The 12,549-nt window shown below is 39.0% G+C and overlaps 2 protein-coding genes across 3 annotated transcripts in view; both read right to left on the bottom strand.

The window, feature by feature from the left end:
• usp32 (ubiquitin specific peptidase 32) overlaps window positions 1-5,987 on the bottom strand; it is a 69,622-nt gene extending 63,635 nt beyond the window's left edge. The window contains exon 1 of one of the 2 annotated variants that reach the window (XM_007565563.2): window positions 5,657-5,987. In XM_007565563.2, the coding sequence (XP_007565625.1) occupies window positions 5,657-5,714 (58 nt within the window). In that variant the 5' untranslated portion in view covers window positions 5,715-5,987. The remainder of the gene's footprint in view (window positions 1-5,656) is intronic. The other variant, XM_007565564.2, reaches the window with a different exon arrangement.
• A 3,443-nt stretch (window positions 5,988-9,430) lies between these two features.
• The window catches only part of appbp2 (amyloid beta precursor protein (cytoplasmic tail) binding protein 2), a 24,747-nt gene continuing 21,628 nt past the window's right edge, over window positions 9,431-12,549 (bottom strand). The window contains exon 13 of the mRNA XM_007565562.2: window positions 9,431-11,645. Coding sequence (XP_007565624.1) covers window positions 11,383-11,645 — 263 coding nt within the window. The 3' untranslated portion in view covers window positions 9,431-11,382. The remainder of the gene's footprint in view (window positions 11,646-12,549) is intronic.

The raw sequence follows: 12,549 nt of genomic DNA, 5'->3' as shown, positions 1-12,549 counted from the left end.
TAATAAACAAATAAAAATGCAAGTCTCCTCTTTTAGCGAGTGGTTCTGCAGTACTTGATGGCCATGCAATCATTTGAAACAGCTGTTCTGAAATAGAGGCACATCTAAAACATGCAGAGAGGGGGGTCTGAGGACTGGAATTGAGAAGCACTGCCTTATGTCAAGCATAAAGACAACTCATGAATTTATATAAATTCATGTTATTTTAATAGGTAAAGAGATTTTTGTTTTGCACCAAAGTTTTGTTGTAACTAATATATATGTGTGTGTGTGTGTGTGTGTGTGTGTGTGTGTGTGTGTATGTGTGAAACCCAGCTAATATCTAATATCTGCTTGATCATTACCCGGTGTAACTCTAAGGAGAAAAAGGGAAAAGGTAGTATTGCTATGCGTAATAAAAACTCCCAAAAACCTTCTAGATAGTATTATACCGTGAAAATCATGTGATTCAATCAGAATCACGTCAGTTTTACATTACCTGGAATATTCTGACTCCAGCAGCCAGTTTGAAAATATACCACCTGATATAACAATTTGCTTTGCAAATCAAAACAATCCACGCAGCTCCCTGCCCAAGTTCCCCAGCAAAAACTCTACTGAAAGTATATGTAGCAACAGTAGGCAAATCCACATCCCCGACCCAAAGAGCACAAGGTAAAAATGCAAAGCAGTGGTTTATCAAGTAGGCTATTAAAAGCCCACTGACATGTCTGACAGAATGTAACAGTAAGGCTAAATTCTTACTGCTAAGAATGTATCACCATACCTCACTGTATGGTGATCGACCACCAAGGATCAAATATTACGTCAAAGTGTTACTGGAAAAACTGCAATCTAGAAACACACATTAGCTCGATTCTCCTTGATCAGACCAGTGGACGTTTTTTAACCAGAATGACTGAGATTCACATGTGCATACTCGAAAGACATGCTCCAAGACATGTAGAATTAAAATTAACAAGGGAATGTTCTATATGTTGCAACAGATCAGAACTCTATAACCTAAACAGGATCATAGCAATAAGCTAACAAGATGAGTCAACACCTCTAACAGTGACATACAGTTCTGTCTTCTTAACATCATCAACTGTTATCATGTTTACAGTCAGCAGCTGCTGCTGTAAGGAAGGAAGGTTTTCTTCTCCATGAGGCACTTCAGAGCAGCCAGTTAATTTAACCATTAACTGGCTGTTACTTGACATGGAGATATGTAGCTTCCTGGTACTGCCGCAAGCCAGTAAATCTCGACTTCCTGTCAGCTCTTTTTCACTCTTTCATTTCTTTATTCATGACACCTTAAACGACATCAGATTATAACCATTTATTGATTAACTAGAGTGAAAACAGAGCAGACTGACTTACTCAGAACACTTGACATCAAATTTTTTTTTAAATTATAACAATGATTGTTAAAATAAATGTACAAAAAAGCAACAATCAGATTGAATTCTGTTGGCACCTCTATATGTCACAAGTATCCTTTGTTATTTTTATAAAAATAAAATTTATATAGGCAGCTATGCTTTCCAGAAACTATTTTACAAGCTGCAGAAACAATGTTTCAGTCAAATATTTTAAATCATAATAATTACACAATCAACAAATTACTCACTAGTAGAACTGACATTTGTGAAAAATGCTGGGATGGACCTGCTGTTTCCTTTGATGGAGCCGTCTCGCTCACATTCACATACTGCTGAGTCGTTCTCGCTTTATTCATGCTATAGTGTGCATAAATAACAACGGCCATGTCATCACAGTTAAAGTTGTTTAGAAATAAGCTTCAATAGTCAATGCCTAATGCTATGCTAATTAGCCATGTGCTCATTATGCTATGATGGGCATGTGGCTGACAGATATGTGCATGGAGTACAACAGTGACACTCATGCAATGCTTTGTATCTTATTAATGAGTTTAGTAACTAGCTCCAGTACAGGCAGCATACGCTATCTACTGTATGCTGATTATATGATGGTGCTAGAAACAGAATTTATCTATAAACCATCAGAACATTTGGCCATCCATTTCTTTTAATGGATCAATATGCCTTCAAACCATTCTTCTCCCTGCTGCTTTCCTTGACTGCAGCCTGAATATGGACAAGTTGTGGTCAGTTTGGTGTTCCATAAACTAAACTCTCATTTTCTTTACATTAAACACATCTGCAAGAAACATTTCAGCAAAGCTCTGCATGTTTTTTTGGCTCTGCTGAAAACAACTCTTTCTCTAAAGAGCTATTTTGAATGTGGCCATATTTGTTATCCTACACAACCATAAATGTCACTGTAGGATACATGCTGACATACTGAAAGGGGTTCAGGGTTTGCCCCAGAATACTTGCTAAGCCTGATTGTAGAGGCACTAGGGAACTCACTCTAATGTTAGCAAATTTAATTTTCCTTTGGGATCAATAAAGTATTTTTGAATTTGATTTGAATTCAGCCGCCCAGTGTGTTTTTTTAGTTTAAAGTTGACAGAAAATTTGAAAATATAACTAGGTAATTATGTGTTATTGTAAGATATTAACAATACAAAAAACACCAACTATAAAGTCTTCAAAAAAGGTAAACATAAGAAAAATATAATTAAAATAAAAACATAAACTTTTTGTCTTGTGACTTTATTCGCTGAAGTTGATAGTGCATAGCCTGGTAAAGGCAGACAGTGGTTATGGCATTCTGGTGAATAAAAAAATAAACCTGACCTTCGTCTCCCTATGTGTTTACATACTGACTATATTATGTTGCCATTGTTCATAATTTAACAGTTGGAAGCATAAACAATGATTAGCTTGGTGGGGTTAAGTCTGATGGCCCGCCAGACTTATAGTACACTGTGGGAAACCCTTGGAGGGGTGAGATTGGTCATGTGATATTTGCTTGGTCAGGGGACAGTAATAGTGATGGAAACATCAGAGGAAAAATTGTTCAAACATGCAACAATTGGAACAAAGAAATTGTGACCAAAGTATAGAAAAAGAACAAATCAGAACTAATGTAACAGAGCTGCTTTAAAATGTTGCCACCATGACCAATGCAAATCTAAAATAGTGATAAATAATGTATCTAAGTATTTATGAGTAAATCTGGAGCCAGTAGCTTGTGCCAATAGCAGGATCAACTTTGCCCCTTACAACAGACAAATTCATCTATGTTATTCCAATAGATCTGTCATTGTGATCAACTCAGATCAGTGAACTTTGAGTACTCTCTTAGTTACATGTGCAGCCTTGACCTTTAAACTTATTTTCGAAATGAACTTTGTCACGTATGTTAGACTAGCGTATTACTAATCAAATAAGAAAGTTTCTTCCCTTTCTGAGTGAATGTTTTATCACCCCGTTACCTAATACTCTGGGAAAAGGAAGTGGACTTTCACCGCTGACACACTGCGCACGCACTGTGCTCAACTACTGTAGTGACAAATTACACTGTCACTACAGTAGGGAACATTTAATTCTGTACTCTGATCAGCAATTTAAAACTAATTTACACATAGGATTAGCTGTTACATGGACAAAGAAGAGAGCGCAACACTCAAAGAAAGATGGGCCATCATTCTGACTCCTTCTGAAAACCATTTTCCTTAAGGGTCTGTCAGGAAAACCCATCAAAAAGTGAGCAATCGGCTCTGCAGTAACCAACTTGAATCAATTAGGTCTAGATAATCTTGGAAAGTCAACATTTTCAAAAGGATTCTTGATAACCAACCACTGTTATGCCTACAGAGTGCACCTTTGAGATAACTGAATCAGCCATTGCTGCGGCCAAGCCTGCTGTGGGAATTAGGAATGCTGCCATGTGACTGGTCAGATAAGGCTGGGCTGGGTGGCTGGACACTTCCACAGCCTGTGAGTGTTTGATGAACAACTTGAGTCTTCCTGTGTGTAGTTGTAGGTGATATGCAGAGCAGGAATGACTTTGAGATGAAGGCATCCCTAAACAAGAACACAAGGATATTGAAAAGATGGAGGTAAATTCAGCTCAATTCAGCTCACAAAAGGTGTAAACTATAAAATCAATCCCAGAGCTCCCCCATACTTTCTCTCAGGGTCTACAGGGTAGAAACTCAAATATAGGACACAGTTCTGAACACATATATGCAGCAATGCAACTTCGGCATGGACTCCATACTGCAGCAGGGTTCTAACATTAAGCAAGACATTTTGGCATGTTTTATATCGTAGACCAAGAGAAATTGCATAATATTTAAGAACAAAAAGTGATCTATGGTTTTCAAAACTGTTTACAAATAAAAACCTGAAAAAGTGTGATGTAAAGGTAAAATAATTGTATTTTAATATGATTCCTTTAAACATAATCCAGTACAAAAAACAGCCGCAAGAAGTTCTCTAATTAGTCAGACAGTATTGTCCAAGTTAAGCTGAAAAACAAATGTGGTTCAGAGGAAGAGTGGGAATCCCATGTATTGAGGATATTAGTCCTCACTGCAACCGTCTGAGGTTCAATCCCCATCTTTAGAACCTCTGTAATATGTCTCTCCCTCTCCCTTCTCTGTCCACCTATGTCTGCAACTAGTGCCACCAAAAAATAACTAATTAAATATGGAAATATATATTTCATATACACAATTAAAGCCCAAAGTGCAATGCAATTTCAATGTGTGCCCTGCTGCAGAATGCCTAAATGGAATATTTTGAGAAATAACCTTTCAGGTGTCATGCATTCAATCTCTAGCAAACAACATATTTAGCCAGTCTAATGGACTTCCAGTGTTTTTATGTCAGTTTTTAACAAGAAATATTTAAGTGTGATATTTGCTTGCTTAATACGCCTACATACCCTAACCCCAAACTGAATAAGATCTAACACAGCTAGCACGTGTCCATACCCAGCTTCAAATGATACAGAGGCCAAAACAGTCTGAAAGTGTCCCCCACTCTTGCAACCTAGTTGCAAGTCAGCTAACTGCTTTCACATTAAACATACAGGCTAGCGATAGTAAAGAGGTAAACGTTCCCCGGCAGCGACTAGATCAAGCGGTGAAGTTAAGTGAACCAACCCTATTGCTTCAGAGCTACGTCCCTCTGTTGAAGCTCATACTGGCTGTCAACACAGCCCTCTTCCTTAGTCCAGCTCCAACTGTAAAAACAAGGCTTTTCTTCTAGTGGAAACAACGCCACGCCAAACACTGTCCGACAACCAACCAATTTAACTTGACCTTGTTTATATGTAAATACACACGCCGCAAAAGACACCCGCAGCCCCACTGCAATATCGGAAACAACAATACATCTATTCAGGATGAAGAAATGTCTAGCAAATATAAATTAAAACAAATGTATTCGCAAGCGGTCTGTTTTAAACCCTTTCAACTGTAGCATAACGTACAGCATTTCGTGGGCAGAATACTGCGGAAAACCCAGCAATAGCTACTGATAAACACATCATATGGCAAAAATCTAATAAGATATATATAACTGATCCGAGCCGAATAGGAGACCATATCCAAGCAGTTGCAATAAAAGAGGCGAATTCACCTTTGTCCAACTCCAAAACAGTACATTTAAGCAGTCATTTTAAAGCCATGAATTTTACCAGGTGGCCTGGTGTCTCTATTAAAGCCGTTAGCCTGAGCGCAGGCAGCTAAGCTAGCTTAGCTAAGGTGGAATTGGGTCCTGCCTTTTCGGCTTACCTCTCTTGACAGCCTCGTCATACGACAGGAATCCTATCCTCGACTCTTTAGCCCCCATGCTCCCCTCGTTTCATTGCGATCTGAGGAAAGCAGCGTTTACTTCCCGAGCGGCTCAGACAGTAACTGTTGCCTTTTCTGTTTATTGTGAAACGGGTCCCTGGCGGTGTGTCTATGTGGTGAACGGGTGAATGTTTTCAGCGACGCCTCTATGCTATGTCACATGATCTCACTCTACAGGTCAGTTGATCAACGTCTGTAAACAGGAACGAAGTGATAGACACAGACTTTAGTTTGGCCTCACTGGACCCAAAAAGTAATTTTATTTCTGATTCTCATTGGGGCAAAACAGCGTTTTTTCTCTGTGTGCACAATAACTGAGCTGTTTCCGAGAATATTTTCGAATAACTGAACAAACTATATATAACCTCAAGAGTAGTGAGAGTAGCTCCACCTAGTGGCTCGTTTGCCACATTCTCTTCACAACACAGCGGCATCTAGTGGCCATGGTATGTACTGCAATTTGAAGTCCCTTGCTGAAAATGTGTTTTATAAATAAAACTACCTTTGTCTTTACCTTTACTATGTGTAAAATAGAAGCATGGCTTATTACAGGGGTCGCCACAGCGGGTTATCTGCCCGCTGTAGTAAAAATTAATTCACAGACATACAGAAAACTTTTGAATTCCATCTGCTAAACTGGTGGATGTGGAAGTGTCTCAAGCAGAACATTTTTGAAACATATTGGACAATTTACTCGCATGGCCCAGATTTGTACCTATTTGATGGTATTGTGGTGACCTCTATCATTTGCATATTTAACCATTATTTTTGGTGTATCATCCCAAGATCATTACTGGCCCCTTTTAGCCTTCTTTCAAAACTTCCTGGATTCACCCCTGCTCAATAGTTTAAAGGGGACATTTAATAAACATTAATATTCAAGCATTAATACAAATTAAACCTAACTTAAGGTTAAGGACAGCAGGTCTGCTGCACCATAATAAATTTTGTTATTAATTTAAACTCTCAGAGAAGTCTCTGTTTCTTTCTGATTTTTCTCACTTTTGTTCTGTTTTTAGAAGAATTGCTCCATATCTCAAATCCACAAACCTGCCACTCTTCGCATCACAATGATGAGCACAGCATTGATTCTGTTCATGTGATTCAAACATTTATGCTACAATGTTTGTATTTGTGTGAAAGTGAGTCTTAACTTTTTCTTCAAAAAGGCGTGTTTGATTAACGGTTAATAACAATAGTTACAATTTCTTAATGTTTGACATTGGCTAGTAAAATGTTTTTACATCAGGCTACGTGGCTACTGCATTAATATATCAATGAGCTACTCTAAGCTGTAGTTGGTGATATGTTGTTTGCTGGTGAGCATGATAATTTATGTATCTAAAACAAACATTAGTTTTACATCAACTTATAAGTTATATGAAACTTCTCCAATTAAAATAATTTGAAGGCTCAGAATCAGCCCAGTACCAGTCCACATACTCAGGTGAGAAAGACTCCTGGTATAAATTATATTTTTAGTTATTGTAATTACACCTAAGAAAAATTAATTTAATCAAAGAATGTCATAAATATGTGTGTATGTATTCCATTTTAATTAGGGCTGCAGAGACTGCAGTTTTCTGGCCGATTGCCGATTACTGATCTTTAAAAAGCCTGACCTTCCGATTTTGACTTTGGATACCAATTTTTTGTCTGAAATGTCGCCAAATGTATCAAGGAAGAAAAGTCACTGAGTTTTTAACAGTGGGTTGACTACTGTTAACTGCAAACATGCAGACATGACCTGGTGGGGCGGTTTGTCAGTCAAACCTCTCACTGCAGAACAGAAGAGGACAGAGGCTGATATTTTAAACCTTATCGGCCGATCATGACTCACCCAAAATTAAGGAAGTCAGTGCCAATATATCATATATGATAGATCCATATAGAATATATTGTAAAGAGCTCTGTCAGAAATGCAATAGGTTTATAGAAGGTGTGTCAATGATGTAATGATCTGACTGTTGACTCCAGCAAGTCTACATTATTAGCACAAACAGAGGGCCCCAAAACCAAATTTTGCTCAAGGCCCTGAGGAGGTCCTGAGCTTGGAAACGACACAAAGTGCACCGATGTGAAATAATGCAGCCGACAGAAACACAAAGACCTGTTGAAGAAAACTGCTGCCACAGAAACAGATTTTACTCCTAAATGATCTAGCTTACATCTACCACCTAAAGTCTCTCCTCCTAGACTGACAACTACTGCAGACTTGTAGCGCTAGCTTAAAATTTCACATCCTGCGCTGCACGTTACGCTGCTTTTGTCAGTGCTGCTTTCAATGACCGTGGGAAATTTGTTTACCCCTAGTAACTCATTCACCTTCTGGACTTCTCCCCCTTGCAGCTTCACTGTTCCACACATCTTCCTCTGATCCACACAAGCATTGTGACTTGCCTCCACTACCTGTCACACCTCGTTCTCCAGAGTGTACATCAATTTCTCTAGACTCTCTTCCAACTCCTTCCTGCTTTCACTAAACAACATAAAGCATTATAAAAACCACATAGGTCCAGGAGAACTAAAGCTGTTCTCATTTGTTAACCTGTACATCTCTACTCCAGAAAAGGACCATGAAATTCTCCTTCACCCAGTCCCTTCTCTGCAGTAAATTAACTGAAACAGAGTGAAGAGGGAGGACACACAGCAAGGGTCCCAAGAGCAGTGACCTCAGGGTCCTCAGTAGAGGCCACTGACTAAAAGAGGACCTGTTTGTCATATTTCTTGTCCAAGAAGACAGAAGGTTAATGGTTACTAATTAGAAGTTCCCAGAGAGCCTGGTAAACCTAGAGTTAAAGGGGCAGTATCATGTAAAATCTGCATCATGTTGTTATTCCCTAATCAAAAATACACCTTGAAGTGTTGCCCTGATTCTTTCAAGCATGTTTTAAAAAAAATCTTTAATCTCCATGGCAACACTTCAGCTGCTCAAAACACCTGTTTTGAGAAGTGATGGAGTTCCACCTTTGAGAAGCAACTTAGCATCACAGAGCAGCCCTCTCCTGAGACTTTACTTATTTTGCAAATGAAAATATTTGAATATTTGAAATCCTGAAAGCAGAATTTGGCTAAAGATGAATAAAAGAAGAAAATGTATTGTGGCCAGTAATATACATTTTTAATGTTTTTTTTTTTCATCTAACAGTGAAGCAGTAACAGAACAACAGTGAAAACATCCTTTCATTGCATTTGGTATCCACCACCTGATCCAAAGAGCAGGTGAGACTACTGGGCTGGGGGGGTCACAGCTTTACTTTGCCTTCATCTACCATGTAGCACTGCACCAACACTCCCTTTATTCCTCAACATTCACAGGTAGGGAAAACCCATTGCATGAGAAGAGGAGGTCTTGTGAACAACTCAGAGCTTCTACAATCTTTGATGAGAATTAAAGTACAGGGGCATAAGGATTGACTTGTTCCAATTAAAATATAAGGAAACTCTACATTTTTGACCCATCTGTTGCAAAGAGTGTTTATGCAGCTTCTTAACCTGTCATTCACAGGTTGTCACACGAGAGGACCCAAGTTTGGGTCCTCTCGTGAATGACAGGTTAAGCCCACAGAGATGTGTTAAAACATAAGTATCTGAAGTGAAAGGGCCTAAAAGCAGGTGGAATACTTGGAAAAAGGTGTGAAACAACATATTGCAGACAAAGCTCAAGACTTTTTTTCATTTATAAAGAAATAAAAAAACACCAACACTACAGTGTTAACTCAAGGCATTATTTTTACTCATGTTGTAGATACGGTCTAAACTTGTTGGCTTGGCCTAAATTGTACATGCCATCAGTCATTTCCCTACACAGCTACAGAGGTCTTCAATAATAACTTTGCTCTGACAGCATCAACTCATTTAGTTTGAGGATCAACTGAATCTAAAATTAAGGTGGAACACAAAGGGTTTCCATAAACATCAACTGCAGGTATAGATCCCAGAACTTCCAAAATATAGTCTTCAAATTGTTGCCAGAACCTTTAAGTGACAGAAATGATGCATGACAACGTTTCACAAAGCAATAAACTTTTTTCTGTCAAAGTTTCAATATTTAACAGGGAACAAATACTTTCACTGATTTTAAGTTGAGCAATAAATAAAACAGCATTTCATGATGCCATTACACAGTTTAACCACCAGAGGGCAACAAAATGGTGAAAAATAAAAAGTTGGGTATAATGTTTGGCACAATTTTGTACAGGTCAATGCAAGCAGCTCACATCTAGTTCACAGCCAACATGTTCTCCTGTACAATACAGTACTACTGACAGAACTAAAATTAAAAACATGAACATACTCCACTATTATAAGAACAACTCAGGTCTGGTGAGGGGCATATTTTGTAATTTGACTACAACCATATTCAATTGCTTTTATGAATATTATACACCATATTATTTTGAGCCTCTTCTGTTTCTGTGGGACACCAGCAGCTCTGCAGGACAGATGAGACTCTGGTTCGATGGTGGCTCGGTCAGTTTGAAAGAACGAAACGTGTATATTGTTGCAATGAGATGTACAACAAATTGGAGTGATAGAAAACCCAATGGACAAGCTGACAGGTTACCAATAGTCACACACTCGTGCACATCTTTGGTCCCCTTGGTTGTGCCCTTAAAGGTAGAATAGTTTATGAAGCACTTTTAAGTATGGCTCCCCCTACAGTCCGTTAACTGTAAGCTGGTTGTAAGCTGGTAGTCTTCAGTGGAGCATTTGGGCACCTAGAGATTTTGTTTGTGAACACACCTGCTCTCTCTCTTTCACACACATACACACACATTTTGCACATGAAATAGGTTCCTCTTCTCACTTCCTTGCATGTCCTTTGTGTTTTAGAGTTCCTGACTGGGTAACAAAGCAAAAACAAATGGCTACAGGGAACAAATACATTTTAGCATACAAATTGTTGATATTTTAATGAAGCCATGTCATACTGAGCTGGGGGAGAAAAACAACTGAAAAAAAGAGACACATGAAGCCTGTTGCATGTGTAACAACATGCCTGCTGGTTTAACACATTCCACTGTAGCTTTTCTCACGCTAACAAGCACTTCAAAGCAGGAGTTTATTGATGTCCACTCAAATAAAAAAAGTTACAAGAAGCCATCAACTTAAAAGTACAATGTGTTGTATTAGTTAACTGGGTGAGCGTGAAAAATAGCCAACTGTTTCCATCTGTGACGACAGATGTGATTAGAGCAAGTACTTCTTGCAGGACTCGCATACTGCCAGGTACACACTCCAAGAAACATGGTGTTATATCAGAGAACTCCATGCCCCTCCAACTTAACCTCCCCCCCAAAAAGTCCTCTGGTTCTCAGCATGAGAAGATAAAGGCGAGTGAGCCAGGAGCATCAGCTGTGTGAAGGTTTCCTCCTCCTCCTGGAGAAATGCAGCATGATGAACAAATTAGCTTTAATGGTCGTGTCTTTTTCCTTTTTATATGACTACATGTGTGTCTGTGCGAGTACTGGCAGCTGCAGAGACAATCAAGTCAACCAACCAGCCAGAGAAGGTCACATTTACTCTACTTGACTAATTCACAGTGAGCAACAGAAGCATCACATTGGGGCTCTTGTTTGTGGTCTCACCAGACTAAAACCTGGTTTATTTTTCCTTCTCCATTTTGGAATACGTTTGGTGGGGGGGAGGAGGGCAGAAGGAAGTTAGCCAAGACATGGGCGGTGGGGGCCAAGACTCTGAGCCTGTAGAAACGCCTGGACCACCTCCTGGGTCTGCTGGGGGGTCGTGTTGACGTCCTCCAGAGCATCTGCTACAGCAAACTGTCGGTCCCTCAGTCGGTTCCAGTTGGACAGTACATTGTGGTATTCAAACACTTTCTCATAGTTCCCCACAGAGTTGTAGAGTTTGATCAGGCCTCTGTAGTCATACTCCAGCCCACTGTAGCCTTCTCCAAACAGCTTCTTCCCTGTGAAGAAAAGTGAAAAAAAAAAGAAAAAAAAAAAGGTTTTATGGTAGATAAGTAAAGAGTGATATAACTTTCAATATGGAACCTGCAAAAACAGGAACAAGGAGGCGATGACAAAGAAATGAACTGAAGGAAACAGATGGGATGATAAATGGTAAATGGGAAGGATAGATAGATCTAGAGTTATAGATGAAAGGATGAAGGGCTGGATGGACAAATAAATGTGGCAACAGAGATGGATGGATACATGCAATGAAAGATAGAATAAAAAAATGTGACACAATAAGTCCAAAGCTATAAATTAAAGCTAAATATTTTACTTTCAAACCAAAGATCTCCTTGAGCACCACTTTGCACTGATTACTTCCAAGGAATCATCATTGGGATGATGAAAAACTGTTTTTTCAGATACATTTTTTACAAGTTCCATGAAATTTAAACACCAGCAAGACAAATGTTTAGAAAGACTCCAGTGGAGTTAGAAGTCCTGGCAGGGTGTATGATCTGCTCACCATCCAGTGAGTTAAGCAGTTCAACAACAATTGGCATCCTCATTCCTTAAAGGGGATGTATTTTCCAGGCACATGGTGCCTTTTTATTGTTTCCATCCTCAAAGATTAGCCCTCCCTTAAGACTACTCCATTCCGCTCCTTCAGACTAGCCAGGAGCAATCAGCAAGCATCTGGTGGAACTGTCACATTTGCTGAGCTCATTATGGGAGCAACTTCTCAGTGAAGTAAAAATAGTAACGATTCTGAAGGTTACTAGTTTCAGAAAGAGCAGGAGTTTTTAAAGAGAGAGATCCAATTTCAAAGCATGGAATTACAAAGTTGGAATGAATATATTAGTCGACTAATTAGTCAATTAGTCGACTAATTGGTGCAACCCCTTATATATATATATA

This window comes from Poecilia formosa, unplaced genomic scaffold (genome assembly GCF_000485575.1).
Source record: "Poecilia formosa unplaced genomic scaffold, Poecilia_formosa-5.1.2 Scaffold179, whole genome shotgun sequence".
Taxonomy (NCBI): domain Eukaryota; kingdom Metazoa; phylum Chordata; class Actinopteri; order Cyprinodontiformes; family Poeciliidae; genus Poecilia; species Poecilia formosa.
Note: the sequence above shows the minus strand (reverse complement) of the source record. Positions and strands in the feature narration are given on the sequence as shown.